Raw genomic sequence first — 27,897 nt, 5'->3', positions numbered from 1 at the left:
AACAGCGAACTGGTCTGCACTTACACGGCGCTCGTATTTACATAAAGCAGCCCAACCCTAGCTTTTGGCATGTTGTTCTCCGGTCTGAAAATACAAATCCAAGCCTAATTTGGTAATGAGACCTGAAGTGGAATGAAACGTACGCAACAGGTATTGAAGTTTAATTAAGCAATAAACGCACTAGGGCGATTAATTGTAATCTCTGGAATAAGTGTTCATACGTAACTCAAACGTAATTTGAAATTAAAACAGGTATTTATATTTATAGGTGTAATGACTCGGCTCAGCCCTAGCTTTTGGGATGCTATTTTTCGGTCTGAAAATACGAGTCCAAGCCTAATTTGGAAATGAAACCTGAAGGTATGAAGATGTACGTAATTATAACAACAACAAGCTTTACGTACTGATTACGTAAGATGTACCTAATTACGTCATGTTTGGGCGGTCTTTCTCTGAAATTTAAATGTAATTAGATAATTTTGTGTGGGAATAATCCCAAGTATTAAAAGGTTGTTAGGCCAAATGCCTTTTTCTCATTTGAACCGACCAATGCAGAGTTCGGCCATTACGAAAACAACACCAACTGTAATTTTATTCAGCTGTAGGTATTCACTCTAGTTTTGATATATGTATGCTTTATTCCTTTAGCTCGGACCACAGCATCAGCAATGCTTTCGAATCCTACTTTTGTTTCATGACTGCAATTGTCCTTCACAGATGATGCTGGGTTACTGCGACTCCTGATTCAGACTTTAACACCGACAAAACGGATGTCCTCTGGCAATGCTAGGCCAATATTCCACGGTTAATGTTTGGTGACTGAATAAAAGAATAAAAGGAAGAAAGAACGAACGAACGAACGAACGAACGAAAGAAAGGAATAACCGAGAGGGAGAGTTAAATCATAGTTATACAGTATAATAAACTAATATTTTTCTTAATATTTGTGATGCTAGCTCTTATGTAATCTTATTTCCTTTGTTATTCTTTAAAATCCGGATTAAAGGAAAGTTAATTATATTTATTCAAATAATGTTCATTTAAAGATCAAACAAACCTAGCCATAGACTCGTGCTGTGTATGTGTGTGGTTTGTGTGTTTGAATGCAAATCAGTGGAAAAGGGCCGACCGCTGCCTTCATGATAGGTGGTTCTGACAATTGACTCCTGGGGCTAGATTCGCAAAGCTCGTCCAAGTTAAGATGTATCCCTTGTATTGTTTCTTAACAATTAACTATTGTCGGGCTAATAATAGGCTATTGTCAAGAAATAACACTTAGGTTACATCTTAGTTTAGTAGGGGTCCGTGAATCTGGCCCCTTGTCCTCAAATAGCTTATGGCGTTATAATGTAATAGGCCATTTCCGAGTTGCTTTAAGCCTCACTATGAAAGCGAGGCTAAGTGCAAAGTTTTTATTACGAAAATCAGGTTTCATTCATATGCAAACAAAACTGATTTTCATATGAAAAGCTTTGCACTTAACCTCACTTTCATAATGAGGTTTACGGCAACTCGGAAATGGCCTATTGTGGTAATAGAGCGCATATATTTGCTTCGAATTCTGTTTAGTTCACAGTTGTCGGGTTTTGCGTCTGTTATAATTGGACAGATTAATTACTTTGGTTTTGATTTTACGAATCCCGGTCACTTCAAATATACTAGAAATACGACAAATTTATAGCGGAAAATACTTTATTTCTACGGTTGTTCTTGTTTTGTTTTGTTTTGGTTTTTTTTTTCTATTTAGGGCTTCCAAGGCTGACTTCAGAGAGCTGTAGCAATTTGTGCCAGCTACAGTAGACTGCAAGCAGTCCCTTTCTGGTCAGTCGAGATGGTGCGCTCACAGCGCAGCGAGACTGGAGCGAGGAGAAATAAACGAGAAGAGACTGGGGGAGAGAAGGAAAAGAAAGGGACTGCGCTGCTAACTGTAACAGACGCGTTCGAATTTCCCGTCGCTCCAGCAACGGAAAATTCCGATTGGTCTATAAACAATAGCTGCTGTCAAACAAGTTTGATGTGTAATTAACTTCTTCACACGTTTGATGTCAACACTTCAGATCACTAGGAAAATGGTTTCAGTCGTGAAAGAGAGTAGCAGCGATGTCTTGGTAAATTTAAGCGATCAAGTCGGCGGCTTAGTTCTCAAAGAGGGACAGAAGCTAGCAGTAGAAGCGCTCTTGTCGGGAAAAGATGTAATAGCCGTTCTTCCCACTGGTTTCGGGAAATCCATTACATATCAGCGAAACACTTTGCCATCACGGCTTCGATCGTGTTGTTCCACTTCGCAGTGTTATCGAAGACCAGTTGCAGTCAAATGACTTTGGTTTAAAAGCAGTTGCTTTCGACAAGATCACAAAATTATTAAAAGACATTGGTGCCAACTAGTAAAATGTAATTTTCGCATTCGCGGAACAAGCCTTGTCGGCAGATTTCACCGCAGGATGCTTACATATGATATTAACAACAGCTTTCCAATTGTCCTTTGTGTGGTCGATTTCTTTTACTCTGGGCCTCGAAGAAAAATTCAAATGCACCACAACTTCTAGCGATTTTGGCTTTTCAGAGAAGCTTGGATCAATGCCCAAGCTCGGCGATTCTTCCTCTTCGCTCCTATATTCTGGTGATTGAATAACAATGCGGAGTTGTTATTCAGTTAATTGGATTTTTAATGGGTTTAACAAATTGTGGGCGGAGTTCAGCCTGAACGCATCTGTTACAGCTAAGAGCGCAGTCCCTTTCCCCTTTTTCACGCCTTTCCCCAAGCCCCCCTCCGCTCGTTTGCTCCAGTTTTTTCGCGCTCGGCTATTTCGCGCAACCTCTCGACTATCCAGAAAGGGACTGCTTGCAGTCTTTCCCCAAGCCCCCCTCCGCTCGTTTGCTCCAGTTTTTTCGCGCTCGGCTATTTCGCGCAACCTCTCGACTATCCAGAAAGGGACTGCTTGCAGTCTACAGCTACAGTTTCTTACGGAGCTTTTCTGCAGTTTTTCTCCCGTATACAGACAGGATTTCTAATTGGAAGTTTTTGTTTTCACCCCTACACAGAAAGTTACCTTTAAGACCTTTAAAAAAACAAAACACACTGAATTCACATTGAAGGGAGATTTTTTCAGCCAATTAGTCGATTTTCTTGTGATTTCGGACCAATATAGCTGCAAGAAATAGCTCAGCAAACTCAAACACTATGTTAGAAAACAAAATTCGGCCCTGTAAAATGTAGTTAGATTATTTCGTAGTGGTTAATACCTACTATTAAAAGTTTATTAGGCCATATTCTTTCGTATAATATATAAATAATAAAAAAAAAATAAATAGGAATTTCAGTGGAATCCACGGAGTGGCTCTTCTCTCCACTGTTTCCAGGTCGAATTGGAATTTGGAAATGTTGGTTTTTGTGGAGGGAGGAAAACCGGAGTACCCGGAGAAAAACCCTTGGAGCAGGGACGAGAACCAACAACAAACTCAACCCACATATGACACCGAGACCGGGAATCGAACCTGGGCCACATTGGTGGGAGGCGAGTGCTCTCACCACTGCGCCATCCCTGCTCCCATGGATAAGAGGGTTGGTTTCTAAAGAAACTGCGTTGCTGTGTTGGTGGGGAATAGAAACGATAATGTTCGTTTTATCTACAGAGTTGATAACCAAAAGTAAATTGGCCACTGTAAACAGATCTGACTGCTGACGTTTCGAGCGTTAGCTCTCGGATTCGCTCAGACGAATTAGGGCTAACGCTGGAAATGTCAGCACTGGAATCTCTTTACGGTGGCCAATTTGCCTTTATTTATTAACTCTATTAATAAACCAACTCAATCATATAAAATATGAGCAACCCAGATTTCGGCCCTTACAAGACAACATGCATCGATTATGATATTGCTCAGGCTCCCAGGTTTGTTTCACCTCTGCAGTTCTTAAGTTCTGCCGGAGACATTTTACGAATTATTAGCTTATTTTGATGTTAAAGTTGCTAGTTTGATGTTGAGGAAATTTATCCTGCAAGCTTGAAAAAAAGAAAAAGTTTGAAAACAGATAAGACCAGATAAGAACGTGTTTACAGCTTTGTTGTCCCTTGGATGACCATCGAAATCACCAACTAATAAACGAATGAACATTAGTCTCAATTATTACGTGTAATACTTCACTTCTGACCGATGTTGAAAAAATTTGGCACTGATCTGTGAACGAAATCTGCTAAATTCGACAGCTTATAGCTTGACTACGTAATTTCTGCCAATAAACTGAATTGTTTTTAACCTTTCGCTTGGTAATCCCTTACTTGTTTAACAATTACCTGTTTCACAGGCACTCGGCATTAAAAGTTAGTTATGCTAAACTGTGGCCGGCTTATTACGTAAAACCATACACTCGTAAAATGACAGTTTACAAAATTTGGTGGAAGCGCCGAATATTCATGCCAGTGAGCGCGTAGAAAACGTTTGAGACGATGGCCTTACTTGTCTCCTCAAGGACTTACCACCAATTTGAAATGAATGGTTGAAACCGACTTCTCGAATAAAATTTAAGTTTATATATACATCAGCATTGCGGAGAATATTTTTTATATTTGTACTGTAAGGTCTACTGTTTTCTACTCAGCCAGGAGAATTTCCTGGAGTTGTCCCCAATGTTTTAGTTTACAGCTGTAGTTTAGTAAGGTTAGACGGAGGAACTTAAACATACACAGGGAAATAAAATGTTATTTTACAAATTATGTAATTTTGTCGAAACCAATCTGGACTTTCTCTTCCATTTTCCATATAAGGTAGTAGTCCCACGCAAATTTGCGTGTATCCGGGCGGGTTTATGACGTGAAGGGTGGCGCAATTTTTTCTAAAATAGATTTTTTGGTAGCCTGCGTAGCAAGCGTTTCCGTGCTGTTTCCGTGGCGTTTCATTTCTCGCGCGGCCAAAACCGAGAATCTCGTTCCTTGGTCTTTCTTTGCTCCGAAACAGCACGGAAACGCTTGCTACGCAGGCTAATTTTTTGGTGCAACACATGGGGACGTGTTTGAGCCCACGCTTACGGTGTCCATCCCTGGCTCCTGAATCGAACTGATGGGAAATTGTAAATTCTCTCCGAAATGGAACTCACCAAAAAAATTGTGCAATTCTGAGAAATTTTTCAAGCATCACTCACAGTGGCAATTCAAAATACGATTTCCAGTGGGCCAGTGGGCTTGTTATCGCAATGGAGTAAACAAAGCATGCTGGGAAATCTCCAATGGAGGTCGGTTTTACACAATGTAAGCGGAATACTCTAAGGCGTATGCGCACAACGTACTTCTAAGGAACAGGGAAACCAACAATCGTGCGCGCGCTTTTCGGCCGCTCAGAAACTTGTCTCGGGGTAAATATATTTTTTAGTTTTTGTTTATATGTGAGGTTATATGAACGTCATGTCTATTGATTTATCGTCGGAATCCATTGCGGAGACTTCTGTGCAACAATTTTGCGTGGAAATGATGAAACGCCTCGATTTTCAACGAAGGAACGAACACTTCTGTGATGTGATTTTAGAAGTTGGCCCCGGTGACGATCAAGCTCGCTTGAAAGCTCACAGAATCGTGTTATGTGCAGCGAGTCCGTTCTTTTACAACGCTCTTAACAGTGACATGAAAGAGAAGGAAGAAGGAGTGATCCGATTGGAAGAGACCAGCAAACCTGTGATGGAAGACGTGTTGGAGTATCTGTACACTGGACATGTTGATATCAATGAACAGAATGCTTTTGATCTCGTAACTATGGCAGATTATTTCCTTCTTTCAGGCTTGAAATCTTTATGCGCTACCGTTCTAATACATTCGTTGTCTTTTTCCAATTGCGTAGAGGCTTATTATTTTGCTTTGAAGTATCAATGCCCTGAATTGCAGCAAAAGGCGAGGGATTTTATCTTTGAAAACTTTATGAGTGTAACAGAATCGGAAGATTTTCTGAACTTGGATATGAAACAAGTGGAAGAGTGGATTTCAAACGATGAAATCAGGGTGAAAGGAGAGGAAGAAGTTTTTCAGGTGATTGTGAAGTGGATGGAACGAAATGAGATGCAAGAAAGATTCTGTGAGTTGTTTCGTCATGTACGCCTTCTTTACTTGTCACAGAGCTATATTTTTGATGTTATTCTTCCACATCCCTCAGTGAAAGATTGTGAAACATGTACAACATTTACATCAAATGCAATGAGAGAGGTTGCAAATGCCTCCGAAGAATGCTTTTTTGTCCAGTCACCAAGAACTTGCCTTAAGACCCATGAGGATTGTCTTGTTGCTTGTAGCAAAAAGCACACATTTTGCTATGTTCCTGTGGAAGACAAGTGGTACTTGCTGTCCAAAAGAAGAGTTGGCCAACATGTGGCGGTTAGTCATGGTAAGCTGTATTCAATTAGAAGAAACAGTGCTGGTTTGTGTGTTATCGAGCAGTATGACCCAATGACAAACACTTGGACAGCCATGAATCCCACAGCTGAGTTGGTTACAGCTACTTCTGCAAGTCCAGTTACTTTCCAAGGGAGTGTGTATTATGTTGGTGGATATTTGAGAAATAACAATCAGCCAACCGACAAGGTGCACAAGTACAATCCTGACACTAACACATGGCAAGAATTAGCACCAATGAGCATTGCAAGGGGTCGTGTATGTGTTGTCGCTGACAGAAACTCTTTGTATGCGATCGGAGGCGAGTCAGCTTCCAAGGAATGTTTGGATGTGGTAGAGAAGTTTGACCCTGAAAAAAACTGTTGGAGGAGAGTTGCTTCGACCCTTGAAAGAAAAATGATGTGTTCCGGGACATTTGTAAGAGGAAAAGTGTTTCTGTTTGCAGGTTTTACTGACTCAAAGCAACTTGCAAATATAACAATTGAAATGTATGATCCAGTTATCGATGTTTGGACTAGTATTGAAAGCACAGCTGCACCAAAAATCTCTCTTGCCGCAGTATGTTTTAAGGGAGATATATTTGTGAGCGGATTTTGGGGCACAAATAATGCCTTGCAGCACCTTATGCAGGCTTATAATGTTGAAAAAAATGAATGGAAGACCTGTTCATTTAATGAACATAGAGATGGTTCTTTGTTACGCACATTGGCTGCTGTGAGAATACCAAGAGAGACTTTAAAAGTCTGTAACGTGGTATCAGAGACTTAAATGTCTTCATATCCCTACCTGGCTTGTCGCACTACTCCAAACTGTTGTAGCCAATCAAGGAGAGAGTTTCTTAACAGTGAGTGACTGGGTTACTGATTTTGCTGATGATTTACACATGGTTTGTGTGAACAATACACTGTTGGGAACGGATTTTGGGGACAGATAATTCCTTTCATTTTTTTGTTGCCTTGAAATGTTGATAAGAATGAAAGAAAACCCTGTTCAGTTATTGCACATAAAATACATCCTCCCCCTCCCCCCCCAACTTCCTGGGCAAAGCCCCGGGCATATGACTGTTTTTTTTTTTAAAGATGCTTGATCAAAGACAAAGGTACTACTGGTTAGGACTGAAAAGGCATTTTGTTGGCGATGTCGTGTGTGTGTGTGTCTGTTTTCAAGGACCTAAATAAATTATATAATTCTCTTAACCCTGAAGTTCAGAATGCTTCTAGTTTTGCTGTGTTCACTTCTAACGTACCTTAGGTTTTCTCTCTTAATATAGAAATATGTTACTTCTTTTATAGTATGCTTGAGTGTACTCTTTTCTTCTTTTTTCCTTTCCTTTTGTTTTTCCTTTTCACTTTTTTATTCTAATCTAATGATTATTCTTGTATATTAGAAATATTAATATTTTATATATTAAGATGGACGGTGTGCGACAAATGCAGACTGCAGACTTGCAGACTTGCAGACCTGCAGACCTGCAGACTTGCAGACTTGCAGACCTGCAGACTTGCAGACTTGATGGACTCAACATACTGGCCTTTCCCAATTCATTTTAAAAATAATATTGTGTAATCTCCACATCATGCGCTGTCCGCTTAGTACGCTTTAAGGCTACTTGGCTACTTTCACGGTTGTCCTTCAGGACAACCGTGAAGACTTGCCGACCTGCATTCTTCCGGATTTTCGCGACTTTGGAATTTAACGAGAATTATATGCTAGTGTTGTTGATTCCATGGAGTGTTGCTGATTCACTAGCTCGCGGCATTTAGTACGATGGAGTGATATAATCCCCTGTGGAGGCATGTGTTGTTTACGAAATTTTAAGAGCTAAAATCTCGCGCAGGAATTTTTAAATTCAAACTAACTTTGGCATGGCGACCACTTGAGCAACACGTCTTCATAATTTTTTTTGCTATTCTAACTTTGAACTCGCATATCTCGATAGCCAATTATTAATGTCTTTTGAATATTAAACGCTGTGCAGCTAATTCGTTCTTGCCAGGCGTTCGATACCCGATAAATTCAATGCAACAGGCCTCGTTCGTCGGAGAGTTTACCCGATCCTGATATTTTAGAGAATAAAAAAAATCACTAAAATTGTATTTTTGTCAGAACCTAGCCCTTATTATGCTGTTTGCTATATAGTTTGACAACGTTTTCTCAAAACTGGCGCACGTAAGAATTTTACTCCGGAAGGACAATCGTGAAAGTAGCCAAGTATCAAAGCCCCGGCATAGTAAATCGAACCCAATCGAACTAAATTTCAATCGAACTCAATCGAACTCAATCCGTGGATTGATGAGATTGAGTTCGATTGAGTTCGGCAATCGAACAAAATCGAACTCACCGAAAAGAAAAAAAATCAATCGAACCAAATCGAACGTTCGATTTTCAAATTCGTGATTTGTGTAAAACAGGAAAACATTGAAAATCTCTAACCATCTTGGAAGCTCGATTTACTTCAGTCTGGAGTATAGCGCGCGAGTTTTTCGTAAACGAAAAGAAATTACGCAGAAATGGCTTCAGATGCGCCGTGGATTGTAAGCTTCAAATGCGTAGTAAAAAGGCTACCAGGAATGCCGCTTTGACGCTAAGGATGGCGAAGTTTTTTAGTAATTTGCTTGTATTTTTGCATAAAAGTAGCCCTTCGATTTGTCATTCAGCAATTGTAAGTTAGTGAAAAAAGGAAAGGGTACGACAATTTCGGAATACGCCAGCGGGAATAATGATAGCTTTGTTCTGTTATGTTCTGTTTTCTTAACTGCCGTGGACAGTTTATAAATGGGGTTTCTGTTATTGAATAAATTGTAACGAAGCACAAGAAAAACCTGCTTTGATGGGCTTGCTTTGGGCTTACTTTGTATAGGTTTACCAGAGCCAATCAAACTCAATCAATTAAATTGTGTTTGATTGAGTTCGGTTTCCGAACTCAATCGAACACAATCCGATGGATTTAGTTCGATTGAGTTCGATTTGTTCGATTGAATTCGATTTGTTCGGAAATCGAACTCACTGAAAGTCTGGTGTTCGATTTCGTTCAATTGCCGAACTCAATCGAACTCAATCCACGGATTGAGTTCGATTGAGTTCGATTTACTATCCCAGGCAAAGCGTACCAAGCGGACAGCGCATGATATGGAATGGCGGAGGTTACAAAATATTATTTTTAAAATGAATTGGGAAAGGCCAGTATGTTGAGTCTGCAAGTCTGCAGGTCTGCAAGTCTGCAAGTCTGCAAGTCTGCAAGTCTGCAGGTCTGCAAGTCTGCAGGTCTGCGGGTCTGCAAGTCTGCAAGTCTGCAGTCTGCATTTGTCGCACACCGTAAGATGGATAGTCCTGCCAATGACATACTTATTAAATTATTTTTTAACATTAGAATTATCCAAGGTAGTCTGTTACATAAGCCTGATCAGCTTCCTCAGGCTACCTTGCCTCGTTAATGTTTAATTTGTTAATGTTGCATTTGTGTGTGTGAGGCAATCAATACACTGGATAATAAACTGTGTGTGCGTGGGACACTGACTGTAAGATAAATGTGTATATAGATTTCAAAAGATCCAGTGGTGCTTTATAGTGTAATTAATTTTGGAAAAAATGTTTACAAGTAGAAGGGTAAGAAAATAAAATAAAACACTTGGCTCCTGTTGACTTAGATATTAGATCGCTGTCCATCATAAAGGTTGAATATAGGATCCAAAGCAATGAAGAATGAATTAGGTGTTGCCTTCTTCATTCAAGTCCTTGTGAGTGAGAAGTGTTAAGATGGAGTTCAGTAAGATCAACCATACTGATTTCTTAAAAGTTGAACTTTTTTCATTTGCTTGTTGGTTTGTACTGTAATGCTGTGGTGAAAACGTAATAAAGCGGAACCCCGTTAATACAACCACCTTTGGGCTGTGAAAATGTGGTCCGACGAAGAGATGGTTGGATTAACAAGGTTGTAAAACTGAGGAAATGACTGGACTTTGAATTTGTTTGGGCACAAAAAAGTGGTTGTAGTAACAAGGTGGTCGTCTTACCGTGGTGGTCCTAAGGCAGGATTCCACTGTAGTCACAAAGATATGTAACCCAAACTAATTAATGACTGATGGTGTCATAACAAGTCATTCTCTGGTCTTGAACTCTTTTCAGTCCATCCACTTTTCTCCATAACTACACTGTAAGTACGGTATGCACTCAGTCAGGTGTCTTGCTGGAATTGGGCTGCAATGCAATAAATTAGAATAGCTATTACTATAGACCCTTCCTCAGCATCCACAATTCCTGATAAGAAAGTTTTATTTAGGGCTCTATTATCTGAAGTGAATTACACAACATTCTATGATATAGTTGAACTGCAGATGAAAAAACATTAATAAATAAGAGACCTGGTCACAGTTATGTATACTAAGCAACTTGAAGAAGAAAGCTCAACTCCAACTCCAAAGTTATCCATTCTTTGAACAACTGGGGCCAGGTATGGAAAAAGGACACCGGAAAATTACATATTTTGCATTGAAATAGGCTCAGGGTTTGGAGAATTAACCGAGCTGCACACTCCCAGGAAACATTTTGAGCAGGCCTTGTACCCCTGGGGTATTAGTTTTGTAGCTTTTTGATTATTCCAATGGGGTCTTAAAATTCAATTTGATAGTGAGGTCTATAGCATACAAAGGAATTGAATGAACATCAATATTCCTGGAGCTTATTCCTTTCTCTATAATGCACATGTCACAATTTTTTCTTGGACTCTCCTTCTTGGCCCTAGGATAAGGGAGAGTGGTGGAGGTGTGTTAAATGGTGCTCAACCTTTTGGCTGCTACTGGTAACACGGGTTCTCTTTGTTGTTTCTGTTTCTTTCCGCCTGGAATTCCTCATTAAAGAAAACAGGAAGTGGATAAATATAAGAAGAAAGCAGATCCTCCAATAGCCGTGTAAATTTCACCCCCATCCCCACCTCTCTTAAAAGGTGTCCCTTGAATATACTTGATACTTACTTGATTACAAACTTTGTTTTTAAACTCATTTTGTCAAAAAAATATGTATTGAGCTGAGGTGAGAGATGATTTGGGTTTGAAGTCATTGGCAACCTTGCCTCCTACCCTGACGTTCCTTGGCTCGTCACGTCACGCACTCTTCCCCACTTGGAGAGGAGTGCGTGACTTGACGAGTCAATAATCTGAGGGCTCTATTTTGCACAGCGGTATGCCCCTATAAAAATTGGCGCGATTTTCTTGTTAGTTGTCAATCTCGTACCCAGAGTATTCAGGCTTTTTGGTCAGCGGGGCAACGCCGGGAAGACTCTGGGGACATCGAAAAAATTCAAATTTTTTGATTGGCTGTTCGGTAACGGTTTCCATTGTTTTACCGCAGAAATCCTGCGGTAATAAAATTCGATGTCCCCAGAGTCTTCCCGGCGTTGCCCCGCTGACCAAAAAGCCTGAAGACTCTGGGTACGAGATTGGTTAGTTGCATTCTCGTCCCCAGAGCCGCCTAGTCCTCTTAGCCGCTGGAGGCTGGGCACGAGGACCAAGTGGCTCTGGGGACACAGGATTACGGAAGTCCTAGATTCTAGGACTTCCGGTATTCATGTATGAAGTCTTGAAATGTCATTAAATTCAGTGAGAATAACATGGCGGCTGCTAGAGGCGAAAAGTTTATTGAGATACTGGCGAATGTTCTGCGTCTTCTTATTTTGGAAAGATTCTCTTCATGAGCAGCTTGGGAACGCAATTAGAATTATTGTCGAAAAAACGAGGGATGAGTCAGGTGTCTCTGCCTTCGACAAATCCTTGACATTCCAGCTTTTGCCCGTCCATCATTTTGGTCGCATCGCCGTTAAATGCGCTGATACGGGATCAGATATCAAACTTGACAGCATGAAACTACCATCTGCAATGATTGAGTTGATGTACTCCACTCAGTTCTTCTAAGAATTATGCTTTTAATAATTTTAATACATGAATGACATTAGAAGGATAATCTGTGCCTATACTGTTGTACATAGGTGACTGATTATCAGCAGGAGCCCATTCCTGTTATCAGACAAACTAGTAACATTCCATCTCTAGTATTTATGCCTGCAAATTAACTACCATGCAGATTCATCGGGTAACTCATTCACTTGTTATATTACACATTGACATTTGTGTGTTAAATCATGTTATGTGTCCTCGTAGCCTTCAAGAGACTTATTTTGAGTTCATTGGGTTCAGTGACTGTTCCAAATATTAAGTGAATTAAAAAGTTGTTTTAAAAAAGACCAAATGTTGAATGCAATTTCTATTATGACATAAAATACAATTTTAAGGAATTTTCATATTTTCAGTGACACTCTTTATGTCTCAAAGATAATTCTAGCAGGTATTAGACTTGAAGGGATGACAGTGCACATGTAAATTATTTGTGTTGCCCTCTTCCACGTTCAAGCAAGTAATTCCCCAAATTACGCCACCACCCCCTCCCCCCCCCCCCCGAAAAAAAAATCCAGTCAGAAAATGGATGTTGCAAAACAACTGCATATTAAACATTGTTAATAATTAATAATATTCATAGGGAAATAATTATTTTTAGACCTGTTCCTAGGTATGCTAAGTGCCATGTTTTCAAATGTACCTATTGTTGCACTGACAGTAACAGCAACAGAGAAAACAAGAGATATAATTTCAAATGCCTTAGAGATGGTGGATCCTGTCATCATATCATTGAAGTGAACTCAAACGGAAAGAACATACTTTACATTGCTGCTAGATACCAACATACATGAAATCAAATAGAGGCCTTCTCGCTGCCTTACATCGCAAAGCTAAAGGAACTGAGAGAGATGTCCCGTACTGTACTTTATTCCAAGTTAGAAATTTGTGGGGAATGCTCCAGCCATTTGTGATCGTCACTTGGGAAGCAGTTTGCACAGATAGGCTCGGGAAATTTACACTGCACGAAAAATTGGATTTGCTCTTCTTTTGATCCGTATCAAAGATGAGGTCAAATGTAATAACATTTTTGACAACACATTTGATGCACATCAAATATGCGACGCCTTTGCATATACCTTTGACTCGAATCAAAAGTGAGTTCAAATGTATTAACAACTTTGACCCTACCTTTGACGCGCGTCAAATGGAAATCAAACAGCTTTGACTCCGCCAATGACGCGCATCAAAGGTGGATCAAATATATGATATCTTTGATTAGAAACAAATTTGACTTCACCGTGAATCAAATGCGGCCTTTGTCACCTGTGATTCGAATCAAAGATAATCAAAGGCGGCCTTTGACAGTCTTTGACCACACATTTGATGTGCGCAAAGGCGTTTTTTCGTGCAGTGTTTAGCCATTCAATGGCGTAGAACTGCGAGCTCTTTCACTTTTGTCTCAACCAACGAAAGCTCCTGGGAAGATAGACTCTTTCGTAAATGTTTTTTATCTTGTGAAAACAAGGTTGACAGAGTGTTTTTGTTAGGAAAATTATCATCAAGCGAAACTTCCCTTCCCGATAAAAACTCTAAAGACTTTTGCCAACTCCACACCGTGTTTCCTTCACGAAACTATTGACAGCGTGGTTTCTAATTAAAACCCGTTTGATTATAACACCTACAGACGCGGTATGCGACAAATGCAGACTGCAGACTTGCAGACCTGCAGACTTGCAGACTTGCAGACTTGCAGACTTGCAGACTTGCAGACTTGTAGATTTGATGGACTCAACATACTAGCCTTTCCCAATTCATTTTAAAAATAATATTGTGTAACCTCCGCCATTCCTGACATCATGCGCTGTCCGCTAAGTACGCTTTAAGGCTACTTGGCTACTTTCACGGTTGTCCTTCAGGACAACCGTGAAGATTTGCCGACCTGCATATTTTTACGACTTTGGAATTCAACGAGAATTATATGCTAGTGTTGTTGATTCCGTGGAGTGTACGATCGAGTGATATAATCCCCTGTGGAGGCATGTGTTGTTTACGAAATTTTAAGAGCTAAAATCTCGCGCAGGAATTTTTAAATTCAGACTAACTTTCGCATAGCGACCAATTGAGCAACACGTCAACATAATTTTTTTGCTATTCTAACTATGAACTCGGATATCTCGATAACCAATTGCAATTATTAATGTCTTTTGAATAACGCTGTGCAGCTAATTCGCTCTTGCCAGGCGTTCGATACCCGATAAATTCAATGCAACAGGCCTCGTTCGTCGGAGAGTTTATCCGATCCTGATATTTTAGAAAATAAAAAAAATCACTAAAACTGTATTTTTGTTAGAACCTAGCCCTTATTATGCTGTTTGCTATATAGTTTGACAACGTTTTCTCAAAACTGGCGCACGTAAGAATTTTATTCCTGAAGGACAATCGTGAAAGTCGCCAAGTATCAAAGCGTACCAAGCGGACAGCGCATGACATGGAATGGCGGAGGTTACATAATATTATTTTTAAAATGAATTGGGAAAGGCCAGTATGTTGAGTCTGCAAGTCTGCAGGTCTGCAGGTCTGCAAGTCTGCAAGTCTGCAGATCTGCAGGTCTGCAGGTCTGCAAGTCTGCAAGTCTGCAAGTCTGCAGGTCTGCAAGTCTGCAGGTCTGCACAGGTCTGCAGGTCTGCAGTCTGCATTTGTCGCACACCGCCTACAGATGTTGTAAAAATTTTGCCAACGGCATTTTCGGAGAATCTTTAGCGATTTATTAGCGTCCGCCATCGTGCTGCATTTCTTTTTGTTTTTCGCGCGTTTTTCGTTTTTTCTTTTCAGTCGCCCATCCCACGCTCTGCCGCTAACATTTTCACTTCCGTTTTAGATTTCTATTGTTAGGAACTAGCCAACCAAATCCTGTGTCCCCAGAGCCTCCTTTCCCTCGTGCGAAGGCCCCGCCGGCTAAGAGGGACAGGAGGCTCTGGGGACGAGAATGGGTTAGTTGTTGAATTTCACTTTTTCGCCATCTTCTCCCCTTGAATCTGTATATTTTGTCTCGCTTTTACACATGGATTCTCTCCTTGAACCAGTCGCTGAGACCGAAAAACCGCAGTTTTGTGTGGAAATGATGAAACGCCTCGATATTCAGCGAAGGAACGAACACTTCTGTGATGTGACTTTGGAAGTTGGCTCCGGTGACGATCAAGCTCGCTTGAAAGCTCACAGAATCGTGTTATGTGCAGCAAGTCCGTTCTTTTGCAACGCTCTTAACAGTGACATGAAAGAAAAAAGAGAAGGAGTCATCCGATTGGATGAGACCAGCAAAGCTGTGATGGAAGGCGTTTTGGAATATCTATACACTGGATATGTTGACATCAATGGACGGAATGCGTATGATCTGTTTGCAAAGGCAGATTATTTTATTCTTCCAAGTCTAAAAACTTTGTCGGCTAATTTCATTATGCAAACGGTGTCCCTCGTTAACTGTGTTAAGGTGTATTATTTTGCCACGAAGTACCAGTGTGAAGAGCTACAGAAAAGAGCGAGTGATTTTATTCTGAAGAACTTTGTTGCAGTAGCTGGAACTGAAGATTTCCTTAATTTGAGCAGCAAAGAGGTCGGGGAGTGGATTGCTAGTGACGAAATCATCGTGGAAGGAGAGGAAAAAGTTTTCGAAGTAGTTGTAGAATGGGTGGAAAAGAATGGTTGCAAGAAGCACCAATTCTTTTATGACCTGTTTCAGCACGTTAGGTTTATCCATGTACCCCGAAACTATTTGTTGAAAGTCATCCTGTCGCATTGTCTTGTGAAAGACAGGAAAAGATGTGTGGATTTAGTCCTAGATGCAATGAACTGCATGTCTGAGGGCACGGAGGAGTGCTTCTTCTCAATGCCACCAAGAAATTGTCTAAAAACCTATGAAGATGCTATTGTTGCTTGTGGGCCAAGAAGGGCAATGTGTTACATTCCATCAGAAAAGAAGTTGTATCGGTTGTGCAACATGCCATCCAACGGTAGTAGCCTGAGTGCTTGCCATGGTAAATTGTATGTTCTTAGTGGAACTTGTTCTACTGGCAGCTTTCTAAATCGTTATGATCCATTCCTTAACCTGTGGTCCCCAATGCACACGCCAGAGACAGTGTATCCATATGCTGCTGTTGTTACTTTCCAAGGTTTCTTGTATGCTGTTGGTGGAACAGACAAGAATTGCAAGGATGTCACCTCTGTGCAGAAATACAATCCAGACACAAATCTGTGGCAGGCAGTTGCCCCCTTGAGTAGCCCCAGATCAGATGTGTGTGCAGTTGCCGATGACAGTTATCTGTATGCTATTGGAGGTTTAGATAATACAGATGCAGCCCTAGACATAGTTGAGAGGTTTGATCCCAGAAATAACACTTGGGATAAACTTCCTTCAACTCTGGGAAAGAGAACTGGAGCTAGTGGTGTGATAATTAAACAGAAATTGTTCATATTTGGAGGCGTGGAATCATCAGCTCGTAATGGTTGTGAAATGTATGATCCAGTCACCTCGGTGTGGAGTGAAATTCCAAGTCCTGTTGCACCAGGAAGTTTTGGAAGTGCAGTTAGTTTCAAGGGGCAAATATTTGTTGCTATAGATTTTCAAGGTGATCATGATGGGGATCAAAGGTTATTACAAGTATACGACATTGATCAAAACAAATGGGAACTCATTTTGCCTCTTTCCAAGTTTTACCAATTATCCGTTCTGAGAATATCAAGAGATGTGCTAGCAAAATGCACACTAGTTGATTACTGAGGCTTGCACTAAGTCATAACATACATTGCTTATCATGTTCACTTTTTGGTCTTATTTGGAAAAATAGGCAGGAATGTCCTAATGTTTATGTGCAAGTTTATCCTTGGTTCCCTAGTAGATTGAGTAATTAATGTGATGCAGTTGTTTGGGCAGTTATGGCAGGATCTGGTTGGTGGTTTCGTTTCATGCTGGGGAAACCTTCACCATTTGCAACATCTCGCACTAATTGATTGTGAGAACTTAAGAAGGAGCAAAAAATATCCCTCAAAATTTTATAATATCACCACAGCAATATAAGATATCAAATTCTGATTTGTTTAACAAGGGTTATTCTAAAAACTAAGCCAATTTTAAAAGAAAAAGACATATGTTGTTTGTCAGTTGTTTACGCTCTGATGGTTGATTGACAACTGGAGGTGATAATGGCCAGGCCAGGCCCCTTTTATACCGAAACTTCCTGTTTTCATGGTTAGTTAATTAATTCAACATGCAAAATTGTTTGACCTGTAGGTGTACAATTAAATCCTACTTTTAATTTATACAGTGTAGGTTATGTATTGTTTAAAAAACAAGCAGGAGTGTTTTATCGGGTTTAAAACCCAAGGCGCAGCCGAGTGGTTTTAGACCCAAACAAACACGTGCAGTGAGTTTTTTGAACGGCTTCAAAAACATTCCTGGAAAAGCATGTGTCAAAAGAGTTCATAACAATTTATTATACTTTAGTGAAAGTTGGAAATTAGCATACGAGAAAAACACTGCATACTAATGAGGAGTGTTTTATCAGCTGATAAAACACCACGTACTAATGAGGAGTGTTTAATCAGCTAATGAAACACCACATATTAATAAGGAGGAGGTTTATCGATATTAATCAATGGGCTTATGAATTATTAATGAGTGATGTGAAGCAACACACGTTCACCCTGGGGATTCATGGATTGGGTTTCACATTGTTTTTGTGCAAGTGGCTATTATTATTATTATTATTATTATATTTTTTAAAACTGAGGCGAAGGCGGCTGCCTAACAAGAGCCTGGTAACCTGGAGCACCCAAGAAAATGCCCACTACCTAAATTGTTTGCAGTAGCACCTAACACTTCACTTGTTGGGCTCCTAACTTCTCAGCTTTTGGCCTTGTAGGCTGCTTGAAAGTTTTCTTAGGCAACAGCCTTGAAGGTTCAGTGGCAAAAGAGTGTTCCTTCCCATTAGCCAAAAGTATTAAGAAAAATATTCAGTGTTAAAAGGGGTTGAGTAATTAATTTGACAGACCAAATTGCTTGACTAATGTAGGTAGCATTCTAGCATGAGGAGCTGAGAGCATTAAACCGACCCAAAGAACTTTTTCTGATCGCTTTTTGATTCATCAGAGTTTTTTGCATGTGGCCTTTAATTCCTTCAGAAAACATTGCTCTAAATAAATAAATTGTTGTTGTTGTTGTTGTTAATGTTTTATCCGCTGCTTTTCACTTCGTTTTGTTATAAAAACAAATGTTGCTCATAATCGTAGGTTTTATTGCAAACCAAGCACAAAGCAGAAGATAAAGCATTAGAGCAACTTTTCCTCTTTTAACAGGTTTAGCAACTGAATAGAAAGAATATTGTTATGTACATTCAGATTTGTATATTTAATCATTGAACTGAGAATGGATGCAGTGTGTCTGAAACATGTTTTCAGGGGTAATCTTTTGGTACTTGAGAGTTCGGAAAATTTTCAGTTTTTAAGACAATGTTCTATAATTAAATCTGTTATTCTGTACAACTACAATTTAGCTTTTAATTGGACTTGATTATATCCAGGTTGTAATTTTGATGATTGTGTGTAAACGAATACTTCTAATATTACATGTTTCTGTATTATAATTTATTTTCTCAAGTCATTGTTAATAATTATTTATGAAGAGCAAACAAAGGAAATCACTGCCATGAAGGCAGTTTTGAGAAGTGAGGTTAATATTTATCATAAAATTTAGTGAACTTTGCTCTGAATTTCTATAAGAGTAATTTTGAATGGTTTGAGAAGCTATATCACTTGAAAGAGTGTTTCATGCGATTTCCAAATACCAAGAAGTAGAGCCACCTTAAATTTTTGAAAAATGAGGCGACTCTGAACCCCCAGGCTCGTTTTCCACCGCTCCCTTGCGTCTCGTTTTCTTTCTCTTTGAGGGATGAGCGTGGGCTCATTTACTGAACAGCGGCTGATAATTGAGCCTACTGAACCCCTCCCTCCCCTCCCCCAAAAAGCTGTATCTAATCATGCTGATTACAGTTTTATAACTGGTGGGGGTCATCAAGCTTGAACAGCCACTGATAATAGCCCATTTTACAGTTGTGCGCTAAGTGACCTGGCCTTGGATTGTAAGCGAGGCTGCTTTTCGTACGTAGATCATACTGTTTTTATGCTAACTAGTTTGCATTTGCATATTGAGAGCAGTGGGGTCTGTATCAAAACAAGGTCACTTCAGCCTCTCTTCCAATCCAAGTCCAGGTCACTAAGCAGATAACTGTAAAAATGACCTATTGAGCCTCTCTATACAATTATCTTGACTTTGCAAAACGTTGTATCTGATCATGATGATTACAGTTCATTGATAAAGAGTGGGGGTCATGAAGCTCATTTTTGAGTTATAACTACTTAATGGTAAATTAGGGGTCTTTTTTAACAGGTTATATTTTTGCTATGGTAACCAATTATGTCAAAAAATGACCATGACTTGTTTGATAATGATTAGGCAAATCTTTGATACCAGTTTTGTTGTCTCAACTGATTAAAGGGTGGTAGTTTTCATCTGTCGAAGTATAAGTGATGGAAACTGGTGCCAGCCAACATGACTAAAGCTCCATTCACACCAACAAAACATGGTTAATTAAACAAGGTTAAGCAAAATGAAAATTGGTAACAGAAAGCTGAACCATTAGCTTTGATATAGGATTCAAGTAAACTTAAACCTATGCTTTCATTAATTATGCTAAATCTGTAGTCTACAAAAATCCGACAGCAGCTTTTATTTCACGAAGGAAACAATTTTAAACTGTGCTTTACTAAACAGCTTTTAAACGTGTTTAAGCCTTGGTTTGAATGGGGCTAGGCATCAAGGGTCATGTTATTACGAGACACTTTGAACAACTGGTGCCAGGGGAGGAAAAAGGGCACCGGAAAATTAGATAGTTTGCTCTGAAATAGGGTCAGGGTTTGGAGAATTAACGGAGCTGCAGACTCCCACGAAAAATTTCGAGCAGTAGCCCTGGGGTATCAACTTTGTAGGTTTTTGATTATTCCAATGGGGTCTTAAAATTCAATTTTATAGTGAGGCCTATAGGACACAAAGGAATTGAATGAACATAAATATTCCTGGAGCTTATTCCTTTCTCTATAGTGCCCTTGTTACATTTGTTTTCTTGGACCCTCCTCCTAGGTCCCAGGATACGGGAGAGTGGTGGAGAAGTGCACTGTCAAATGTTGCCCAACCTTTCGGCTGTTACTGCTAGCAGGGGTTCTCTTTGGTGTTTCTGTTTCTTTCTTCCCGGTCTTCCCGATTAAAGAAAACAGGAAGTGGAAAAATATAAGAAGTAAGCAGATCCTCCACTATTTCTCTACCGCCCCTTAATTCTATTTGTGCTGTCTTTGATGGTAATAATAATCATTATTGTAAATATAATTAATTTATTCCTAAACAGTTGTACGTCTGGCCCACCTAGATTAGCTCTCGCTACCTGTGGGCCAGTCTCTCTTTTTTGCTAAATTTTTCAATTTTCTAATAAACTTGAAACTTACAGGGTAAATTGCACCGTGTTCTCCCCCCCCCCCCCCCCAACCCCCCTTTGAAGTGCTCCTTGAGCATACTTGATACTTACTTGATTACAAACTTTGTTTTTTATCTTATTTTGTCAAAATCAGCATTGAGCTGAGATGAGGGATGATTTGGGTTTGAGGTCATTGGCAACCTAGCCGTAGACGTTCTTTGGCTCGTCTGGTAACGCACTCCTCCCCACTTGGGTAGGAGTGCGTGACTTGACGAGCCAATACATTCTTTGGGCTCTATTTTGCACAGCGGCATGCCCCCATAAAAATTGGCGCGACTTGCATGTTGAATTTCACTTTTCCGCTTGATCTTCTCCCCTTGACTCAATTCTGCATGTTTTTTCTCGCTTTTTCACATGGATTCTCACCTTGAACCAGTTGCTGAGACCGAGAAACCGCAGTTTTGTGTGGAAATGATGAAACGCCTCGATATTCAGCGAAGGAACGAACACTTGTGTGATGTGATTCTCGAAGTTGGCTCCGGTGACGATCAAGCTCGCCTGAAAGCTCACAGAATCGTGTTATGTGCAGCAAGTCCGTTCTTTTACAACGCTCTTAACAGTGACATGAAAGAGAGAAAAGAAGGAGTGATCCAATTGGAGGAGACCAGCAAAGCTGTGATGGAAGGCGTTTTGGAATATCTATACACTGGACATGTTGACATCAATGAACGGAATGCGTATGATCTGTTTGCAAAGGCAGATTATTTTATTCTTCCAAGTCTAAAAGCTTTGTCGGCTAATTTCATTATGCAAACGCTGTCCCTCGTTGACTGTGTTAAGGCGTATTATTTTGCCATGAAGTACCAGTGTGAAGAGCTACAGAAAAGAGCGAGGGATTTTATTGTGAAGAACTTTGTTGCAGTAGCTGAAACTGAAGATTTCCTTAATTTGAGCAGCAAAGAGGTCGAGGAGTGGATAGCTAGTGACGAAATCATCGTGGCAGGAGAGGAAAACGTTTTCGAAGTAATTGTAGAATGGGTGGAAAAGAATGGTTGCAAGGAGTACCAATCCTTTTATGACCTGTTTCAGCACGTTAGGTTTATCTATGTACCCCGAAACTATTTGTCGAAAGTCATCCTGCCGCATCGCTTTGTGAAGGACAGGAAAAGATGTGTGGATTTAGTCCTAGATGCAATGAACTGCATGTCTGAGGGCACAGAAGAGTGCTTCTTCTCAATGCCACCAAGAAATTGTCAAAAAACCTATGAAGATGCTATTGTTGCTTGTGGGCCAAGAAAGGCAATGTGTTATATTCCATCCGAAAACAAGTTGTATCGGTTGTGCAACATGCCATCCATCGGTAGGAGCCTGAGTGTTTGCCATGGTAAATTGTATGTTCTTAGTGGAACTTGTTCTACTGGCAGCTTGCTAAATCGTTATGATCCATTCCTTAACCTGTGGTCCGCAATGCACACGCCAGAGACGGTGTATCCATTTGCTGCTGTTGTTACTTTCCAAGGTTTCTTGTATGCTGTTGGTGGAACAGACAAGAATGTCAAGACTGTTTGCTCTGTGCAGAAATACAATCCAGACACAAATCTTTGGCAGGCAGTTGCCCCGTTCGGTAGCCCCAGATCAGATGTGTGTGCAGTTGCCGATGACAGTTATCTATATGCTATTGGAGGTTTAGATAATGCAAATGCAGCCCTCGACATAGTTGAGAGGTTTGATCCCAGAAATAACACTTGGAATAAACTTCCTTCAACTCTGGCAAAGAGAGCTGGAGCTAGTGGTGTGATAATTAAACAGAAATTGTTCGTATTTGGAGGGCTGCAATCATTAGCTGGTTATCCTTGTGAAGTGTATGACCCAGTCACCTCGGTGTGGAGTGAAATTCCAAGTCCTGTTGCACCAAGATGTTTAGCAAGTGCAGTGAGTTTCAAGGGACAAATCTTAATTGCTGGAGATTATAGAGGTGATTATGAAGGGAATCAAATGCCATTACAAGTCTACGACATTGATGAAAACAAATGGGAACCCATTATGATCCTTTCCAAGTTTTACCGATTGTCTCTGCTCAGAATATCAAGAGATGTGCTAGCTAAATGCAGGGTAGTTGTTCACGGAGGCTCGCACTAAGTCATAACATGCTGATCATGTTCACTTTTTGGTCTTATTTGGAAAAATATGCAGGAATGTTCTAATGTTTATGTGCAAGTTTATCCTTGGTTCCTAAGTAGATTGATTAATAATTAATGTCATGCAGTTGTCTGTGGTATTTACCTAAAAGACAGAATTCGGAATCTGGAATCCGGAGTTCGGAATATAAAAATGAAATTCATCATCATGGAAATTTCAATAAAGGTAAAAGTCACTTGGGAAACAGTTTTTATAGCTGTTGAAAAATTTTAATATCAGTCAGGAGCCCAGGGAAAATTTCAAAAGTTTAACTAAGATTTCAATTGCTGCAGTTAAACCTTTGGCGTTAGTATTCTAAGGTAGTCCCTTTAAGCATAAAACTTAAAAACGTACCAGATTGACGCCTATCTACGTATTTTAGAATCAAATACACGGAATTTGTAAATCAGAAAAGACTTTTATTATTTTTATTTCTTTCTTTCTTAGATAGAGGGCAACATTTTCAACCAAATATTTCTGCAAGTAGTCTAACTCTTTTCAGCAGTCATTGTGTTTCGCCACTTTTTTTGTAATGTTATGATCCATTGCGATTAGCACGATCTTTCATGAAACACCTAATTCAGTTAATAGGAAAGTTGTTTGGCTATGGCATAATGTAAGTAAAATTAAGATATTTCTTTCCTTTTTTTTCTTTTTCTGTGTAACTTGCCGTATGCTGATTGGTTTGTGAGTTAGCGATTTTCATTCTTTCGGATGAGCTAGGGGCGCGAGAGGTGTTCGATTAGTTGTATATTTTTGACAGGTACCGTACAAAGCATCGTGGGAAGATTTGCTGTAGACATCAAGTACCACCTGAATGTTAGTTGGCTGTTGATCTGCAAAGTTTCCATTTGATATGCGTGTTCCAGTTGCTGGTTGAACTGAAGCTTTTATTGAACTGAAATCATTGTATATCCAGTGACATGGTCCAGCATTTCATCCCGCAAAAATGGAAATTTTGCTCTGCATGACATTGACAATGTTCAGAAATCACTTTGTATATTAATAATAGTATTTTAAGCGAAAAGTCTAAAATTTTTAATAATAATAATACTAATAAAGATAATAATAATAATAACAATAACAATAATAATAATAATAATAATAATAATAAATAAGATCTTTCAACATGGAGTCAACGTCACAAAATGTAATTTTGAGTGAGGTCCTGCATAAATCTGACGTAAGAATACAAAAAAATATTTTTGAACAGCTTTAATGAGATAATCAAGTTATTACAAACTAATTACTGGCTATTTACTTTAGCTAACCTATGTTGAAATTTTCATGTCAACGATAGATTGTTTTTGCTGTAGGTATGTGAAAGGGGTAACCATTTTGTGTGGAAAGTATATGAAAGGGACTTTCCTGTCAAAAATGGGATATAAAAGGATAAGGGTTTGGACCTCAGGCCAAGGCCTCTCCATTTAAAACTTTCTTGAGTACACTCCCCTCCCCCCTGGTGCAGGTTATCAGGGTCCAGTGAAAATAGGGCTTAGAACAGGTGAAGGCCTACTGTTAAGAATAGTCTCTGCTTCAAATCATTTTGTTTCTTTGAGGGAGAAATTTCACTGCCCATTTTGTTTCTGTACCAGGTGTAAAAATGGGTAAAAACAAACCGTCATGAAACCTAAAAAATTCTGGTGTTACACTGTGATGAACTTGCATCCGATCCAGGGGAGGGGGGTGGTATCCTTGGAGACCCAGGGGCAGCTTGTCGGGAGGAAGGGATTTTCATGGGCGAAAGGGAGGGGGGAGGAGGTGTAAGAGTAACACTTCTAGTAATTTTATGCTACAGAAACCAGAGTTAATTGCTAGCCCTGTGGGTCATTTGCAGCCATTTTGAGACTGTATCTTTGCCTTACTGATTATGCTTCTGCCCAGTTACAACTTGTATATGCATTTCATTTCTGTTTGCCTAATGTTGCATAGTCCAGTGATACAATTAATTATTTTGATTTATCAATTTGATGAGTTAAATTGCCTATATCACAAACAGCTGTAAAAGCTGGCATTTTAAGCACTAACAAATCGTCAGGGTACATTGATATGCTTTAGTTTGTATCTGTTTATTGTGGCCAATTTACCATATCAATTTATTTTACAGAACCAAACAATATTGTTTTCACTCTTTCACTACTGCAGCACCACAGTTTCTTTAGAAACTATCAGGAGTCAGAACTGCTTTCCATACTCTTCTCTTTTCCATTTTAAGAAAATTTTGTTTACGAAATGGAAAACACTTTTCATAGAGTTGTACAAACAAGAGTACACAAAAACCAAAGGCTTGGGAAAGTGTTTGCTCTGCTGTTTCAACTGCTGTAAATTGTTACTTCTGTGACTGTTAATCTTGTAATTCAGTACACAAACCATGAAACATTTACTGCTGTTTTCATAGTGATCAAAAACATTTTGATGGCTTTCATTAACCTGACTTGTAGGGTGCAGTTTTTAATAAACCCTTTGAGCCAAAATACCAGCATGTGTATTCTTCTTATCTTTTCTTATGGTACATGTGAGGAGAGTTTGTTTAAAAACCAACGCATTTTATCTTTGGTGAATATTTCATGTATTCTCATGGGATGTATGTTTGATGAGCTATTGATGATGTAGAGAGAAATAAGATGCTGATCAATGTTGAACCTTAAATGGTTAGGCCTGTTGCAAATGTCGTGCTACTGCCCTGCCGAACTTAAATCAGTTTGAACTGGCAGTAACATGGCAGTGGTTTCAACGTCGAATTAAATTCAGTCGCACCAAATTCTAAAACATAGAAAATATGTGTAAAACGAGAATATTAACCCAAAATTCATTAAAATTATCTATGAATTAAGTTTGGCACGGCAATAGCATGCCGTTTGAAATCAAGTGCGCTATTGCCGTGCAGCACGCCATGCAGGGCCACCCATGCTAAATAGTCGTGCCAAACTTGATTTAGCCTGACGAACTAAATGGTTTCAAAGGTCGCGCTAGTGCTGTGTTTAAGTCGAATTAAATTCTTGAATTTAGTTTGGCACGGCAGTAGCGCGACGCTTGGAACAGGCCATAGTTAATTCAACATGTAACACTGCTTGACCTTTAGGTGTACAATTAAATACTACTTTAATTTAAACAGTTTAGGTTGTGATGATGTGAAGCCACACCATTTCAGCCCAGGGATTCATGGATTTGGTTTCACATTGTTTTGGTATGAGTGGCTAGTAAGCCTAGTATTATTGTATTTTTTAAAACTGAGACCAAGGCTGTTGCCTAGCAGGAGCCGGGGAGCCTGAGAAAATACTCTTGGCACCTAAATTGTTTGCAGTAGCACGTAACACTTCACTTGTTGGGCTCCTATTAACTTCTCAGCTTTTGGCCTTGCGGGCTCCTTGAAATTATTCTTAGGCCACAGCCTTGAATGCTCGGTGGCAAAAGAGTGTTCCTTCCCATAAGCTAAAAGTATGAAGGTTGTGTAGGTACAATTAACAAATAGATTCAATGTTAAAAGGGGTTAAGTATTTAATTTGACAGACAAAATTGCTTGACTTGTACAGATCGCTTTTTGTTGTTTAAGCTCAGATTCACCAGAGTTTTTGCTTGTGGCCTTGAATTCCTTCAGAAAACATTGCCCTAAATAAATAAATTTTTGTTGTTGTTTTTGCAACCTCGTTCCCAGGGCCTCTCCTCTTCACGTCCCTCTCTCGCTCTCTGGGACGTGTAGAGGAGAGGTCCTGGGAACAAGGTTGTTGTTGTCGTTAATTAATGTTTTATCCGCTGCTTTGCACTTCGTTTTGTTATAAAAACAAATTTTGCTCATAATAATATGTTTTATTGCGAACCAAGCACAAAGCAGCAGATAAAGCATTAGAGCAATGTTTCCTGTTTTAACAGGTTTAACAACTGAATAGAAAGAATGTTACTATGTACATTCAGATTTGTATATTTAATCATTGAACTGAGAATGGATGCAGTGTATCTGAAACATGTTTTCAGGGGTAATCTTTTGGTATTTGAGAGTTCTGAAAATTTTCAGTGTTTAAGACAATGTGGGCTCATTTCCTGAACAGCGGCTGATAATTGAGCATACTGAACCCCTTCCTCCCCTCCCCCAAAAAGCTGTATCTAATCATGCTGATTACAGTCCTATAACTGGTGGGGGTCATCAAGCTCGATCAGCTGCTGATAATAGCCCACTTTACAGCTAAGTGACCTGGCCTTGGATTGTAAGCGAGGCTGGGGCTGAAATTGTTTTGATACAAACCTCATTGCTTTTCATACGTAGATTGTGCTGTTCTTATGCTAACTAGTTTGCATTAACATATGAAAAGCACTGAGGTCTGTATCAAAACAAGGTCATCCCCAGTCGCACTTCCAAATCCAAGTCCAGGTCACTAAGCACACAACTGTTAAAATGGCCTATTAATATTGAGCCTCTCTATACAATTATCTTAACTTTGCAAAAAGTTGTATCTGATCATGATTATTACAGTTCTGTGATTAAAAGTGGGGGTCATCGAGCTCGTTTTTGAGTTACAACAACTTAAAGATAAATATTATTAGGGGTCTTTTTAATTAACAGGTGATATTTTTGCTATGGTAACCAATTATGTCAAAAAATGACCATGACTGGTTTGATAATGATAAGGCATGTCATGTCTCAACGGTTTTCGCGGGAGTCTCCAAGTTTTTCATGAAATCTCCCGGTCTCCCGGGTAGAGCACCAAATCTCCCGGGAAATACCTACTGCGGTCTTTTTGAGATATGTTTATTAATATTGGTTATTTCTCGTCTGGTATTCGCTCCCCCCCCCCGACTGAAGCCCAAAATGTAGGCTTGATGACACGGTTCTGCTGGGACCGCGGAACAAAGAGAAAAGATTTCTAGACGTCTCCAGATTGTTGTACTCCGGGGGTTGACAGGTATGGAGTGGTAGTTTTCATTTGCCGAAGTATAAGTGATGGAAAC

General features: G+C 39.7%; 3 protein-coding genes across 4 annotated transcripts; all 3 read left to right on the top strand.

The window, feature by feature from the left end:
* The first annotated feature begins 5,291 nt into the window (after nucleotides 1–5,291).
* On the top strand, nucleotides 5,292–9,237 carry LOC146481481 (kelch-like protein 11). The gene has a single exon (XM_085108252.1). It carries the CDS (start codon nucleotides 5,388–5,390, stop codon nucleotides 7,137–7,139), a length of 1,752 nt encoding a protein of 583 aa, XP_084964378.1. The 5' UTR covers nucleotides 5,292–5,387; the 3' UTR covers nucleotides 7,140–9,237.
* A 6,018-nt stretch (nucleotides 9,238–15,255) lies between these two features.
* LOC146481479 (kelch-like protein 11) lies at nucleotides 15,256–27,449 on the top strand. Of its 2 annotated transcripts, XM_085108261.1 has the most exons (3): nucleotides 15,256–18,249; nucleotides 26,386–26,580; nucleotides 26,675–27,449. In XM_085108261.1, exon 1 carries the CDS (start codon nucleotides 15,321–15,323, stop codon nucleotides 17,031–17,033), a length of 1,713 nt encoding a protein of 570 aa, XP_084964387.1. In that variant the 5' UTR covers nucleotides 15,256–15,320; the 3' UTR covers nucleotides 17,034–18,249; nucleotides 26,386–26,580; nucleotides 26,675–27,449. The 2 variants fall into 2 exon arrangements, with proteins under 2 accessions (XP_084964387.1, XP_084964384.1); XM_085108258.1 differs by having other exon boundaries at nucleotides 26,386–27,449.
* LOC146481480 (kelch-like protein 11) lies at nucleotides 21,129–23,403 on the top strand. Its single transcript, XM_085108256.1, has 2 exons — nucleotides 21,129–23,050; nucleotides 23,093–23,403. The coding sequence occupies exon 1, from the start codon at nucleotides 21,190–21,192 to the stop codon at nucleotides 22,912–22,914; it is 1,725 nt and encodes a 574-aa protein (XP_084964382.1). The 5' UTR covers nucleotides 21,129–21,189; the 3' UTR covers nucleotides 22,915–23,050; nucleotides 23,093–23,403.
* Nucleotides 27,450–27,897: the final 448 nt, after the last annotated feature.

The sequence above is a fragment of the Pavona decussata genome, unplaced genomic scaffold, assembly GCF_977016875.1.
Source record: "Pavona decussata unplaced genomic scaffold, jaPavDecu1.1 SCAFFOLD_49, whole genome shotgun sequence".
NCBI lineage: Eukaryota > Metazoa > Cnidaria > Anthozoa > Scleractinia > Agariciidae > Pavona > Pavona decussata.
Note: the sequence above shows the minus strand (reverse complement) of the source record. Positions and strands in the feature narration are given on the sequence as shown.

Bases quoted from the DNA above. Each gene is read 5' to 3' on its own strand.
- LOC146481481 (XM_085108252.1), top strand. From the start codon at position 5,388: ATGAACGTCATGTCTATTGATTTATCGTCGGAATCCATTGCGGAGACT.
- LOC146481479 (XM_085108261.1), top strand. From the start codon at position 15,321: ATGGATTCTCTCCTTGAACCAGTCGCTGAGACCGAAAAACCGCAGTTT.
- LOC146481480 (XM_085108256.1), top strand. From the start codon at position 21,190: ATGGATTCTCACCTTGAACCAGTTGCTGAGACCGAGAAACCGCAGTTT.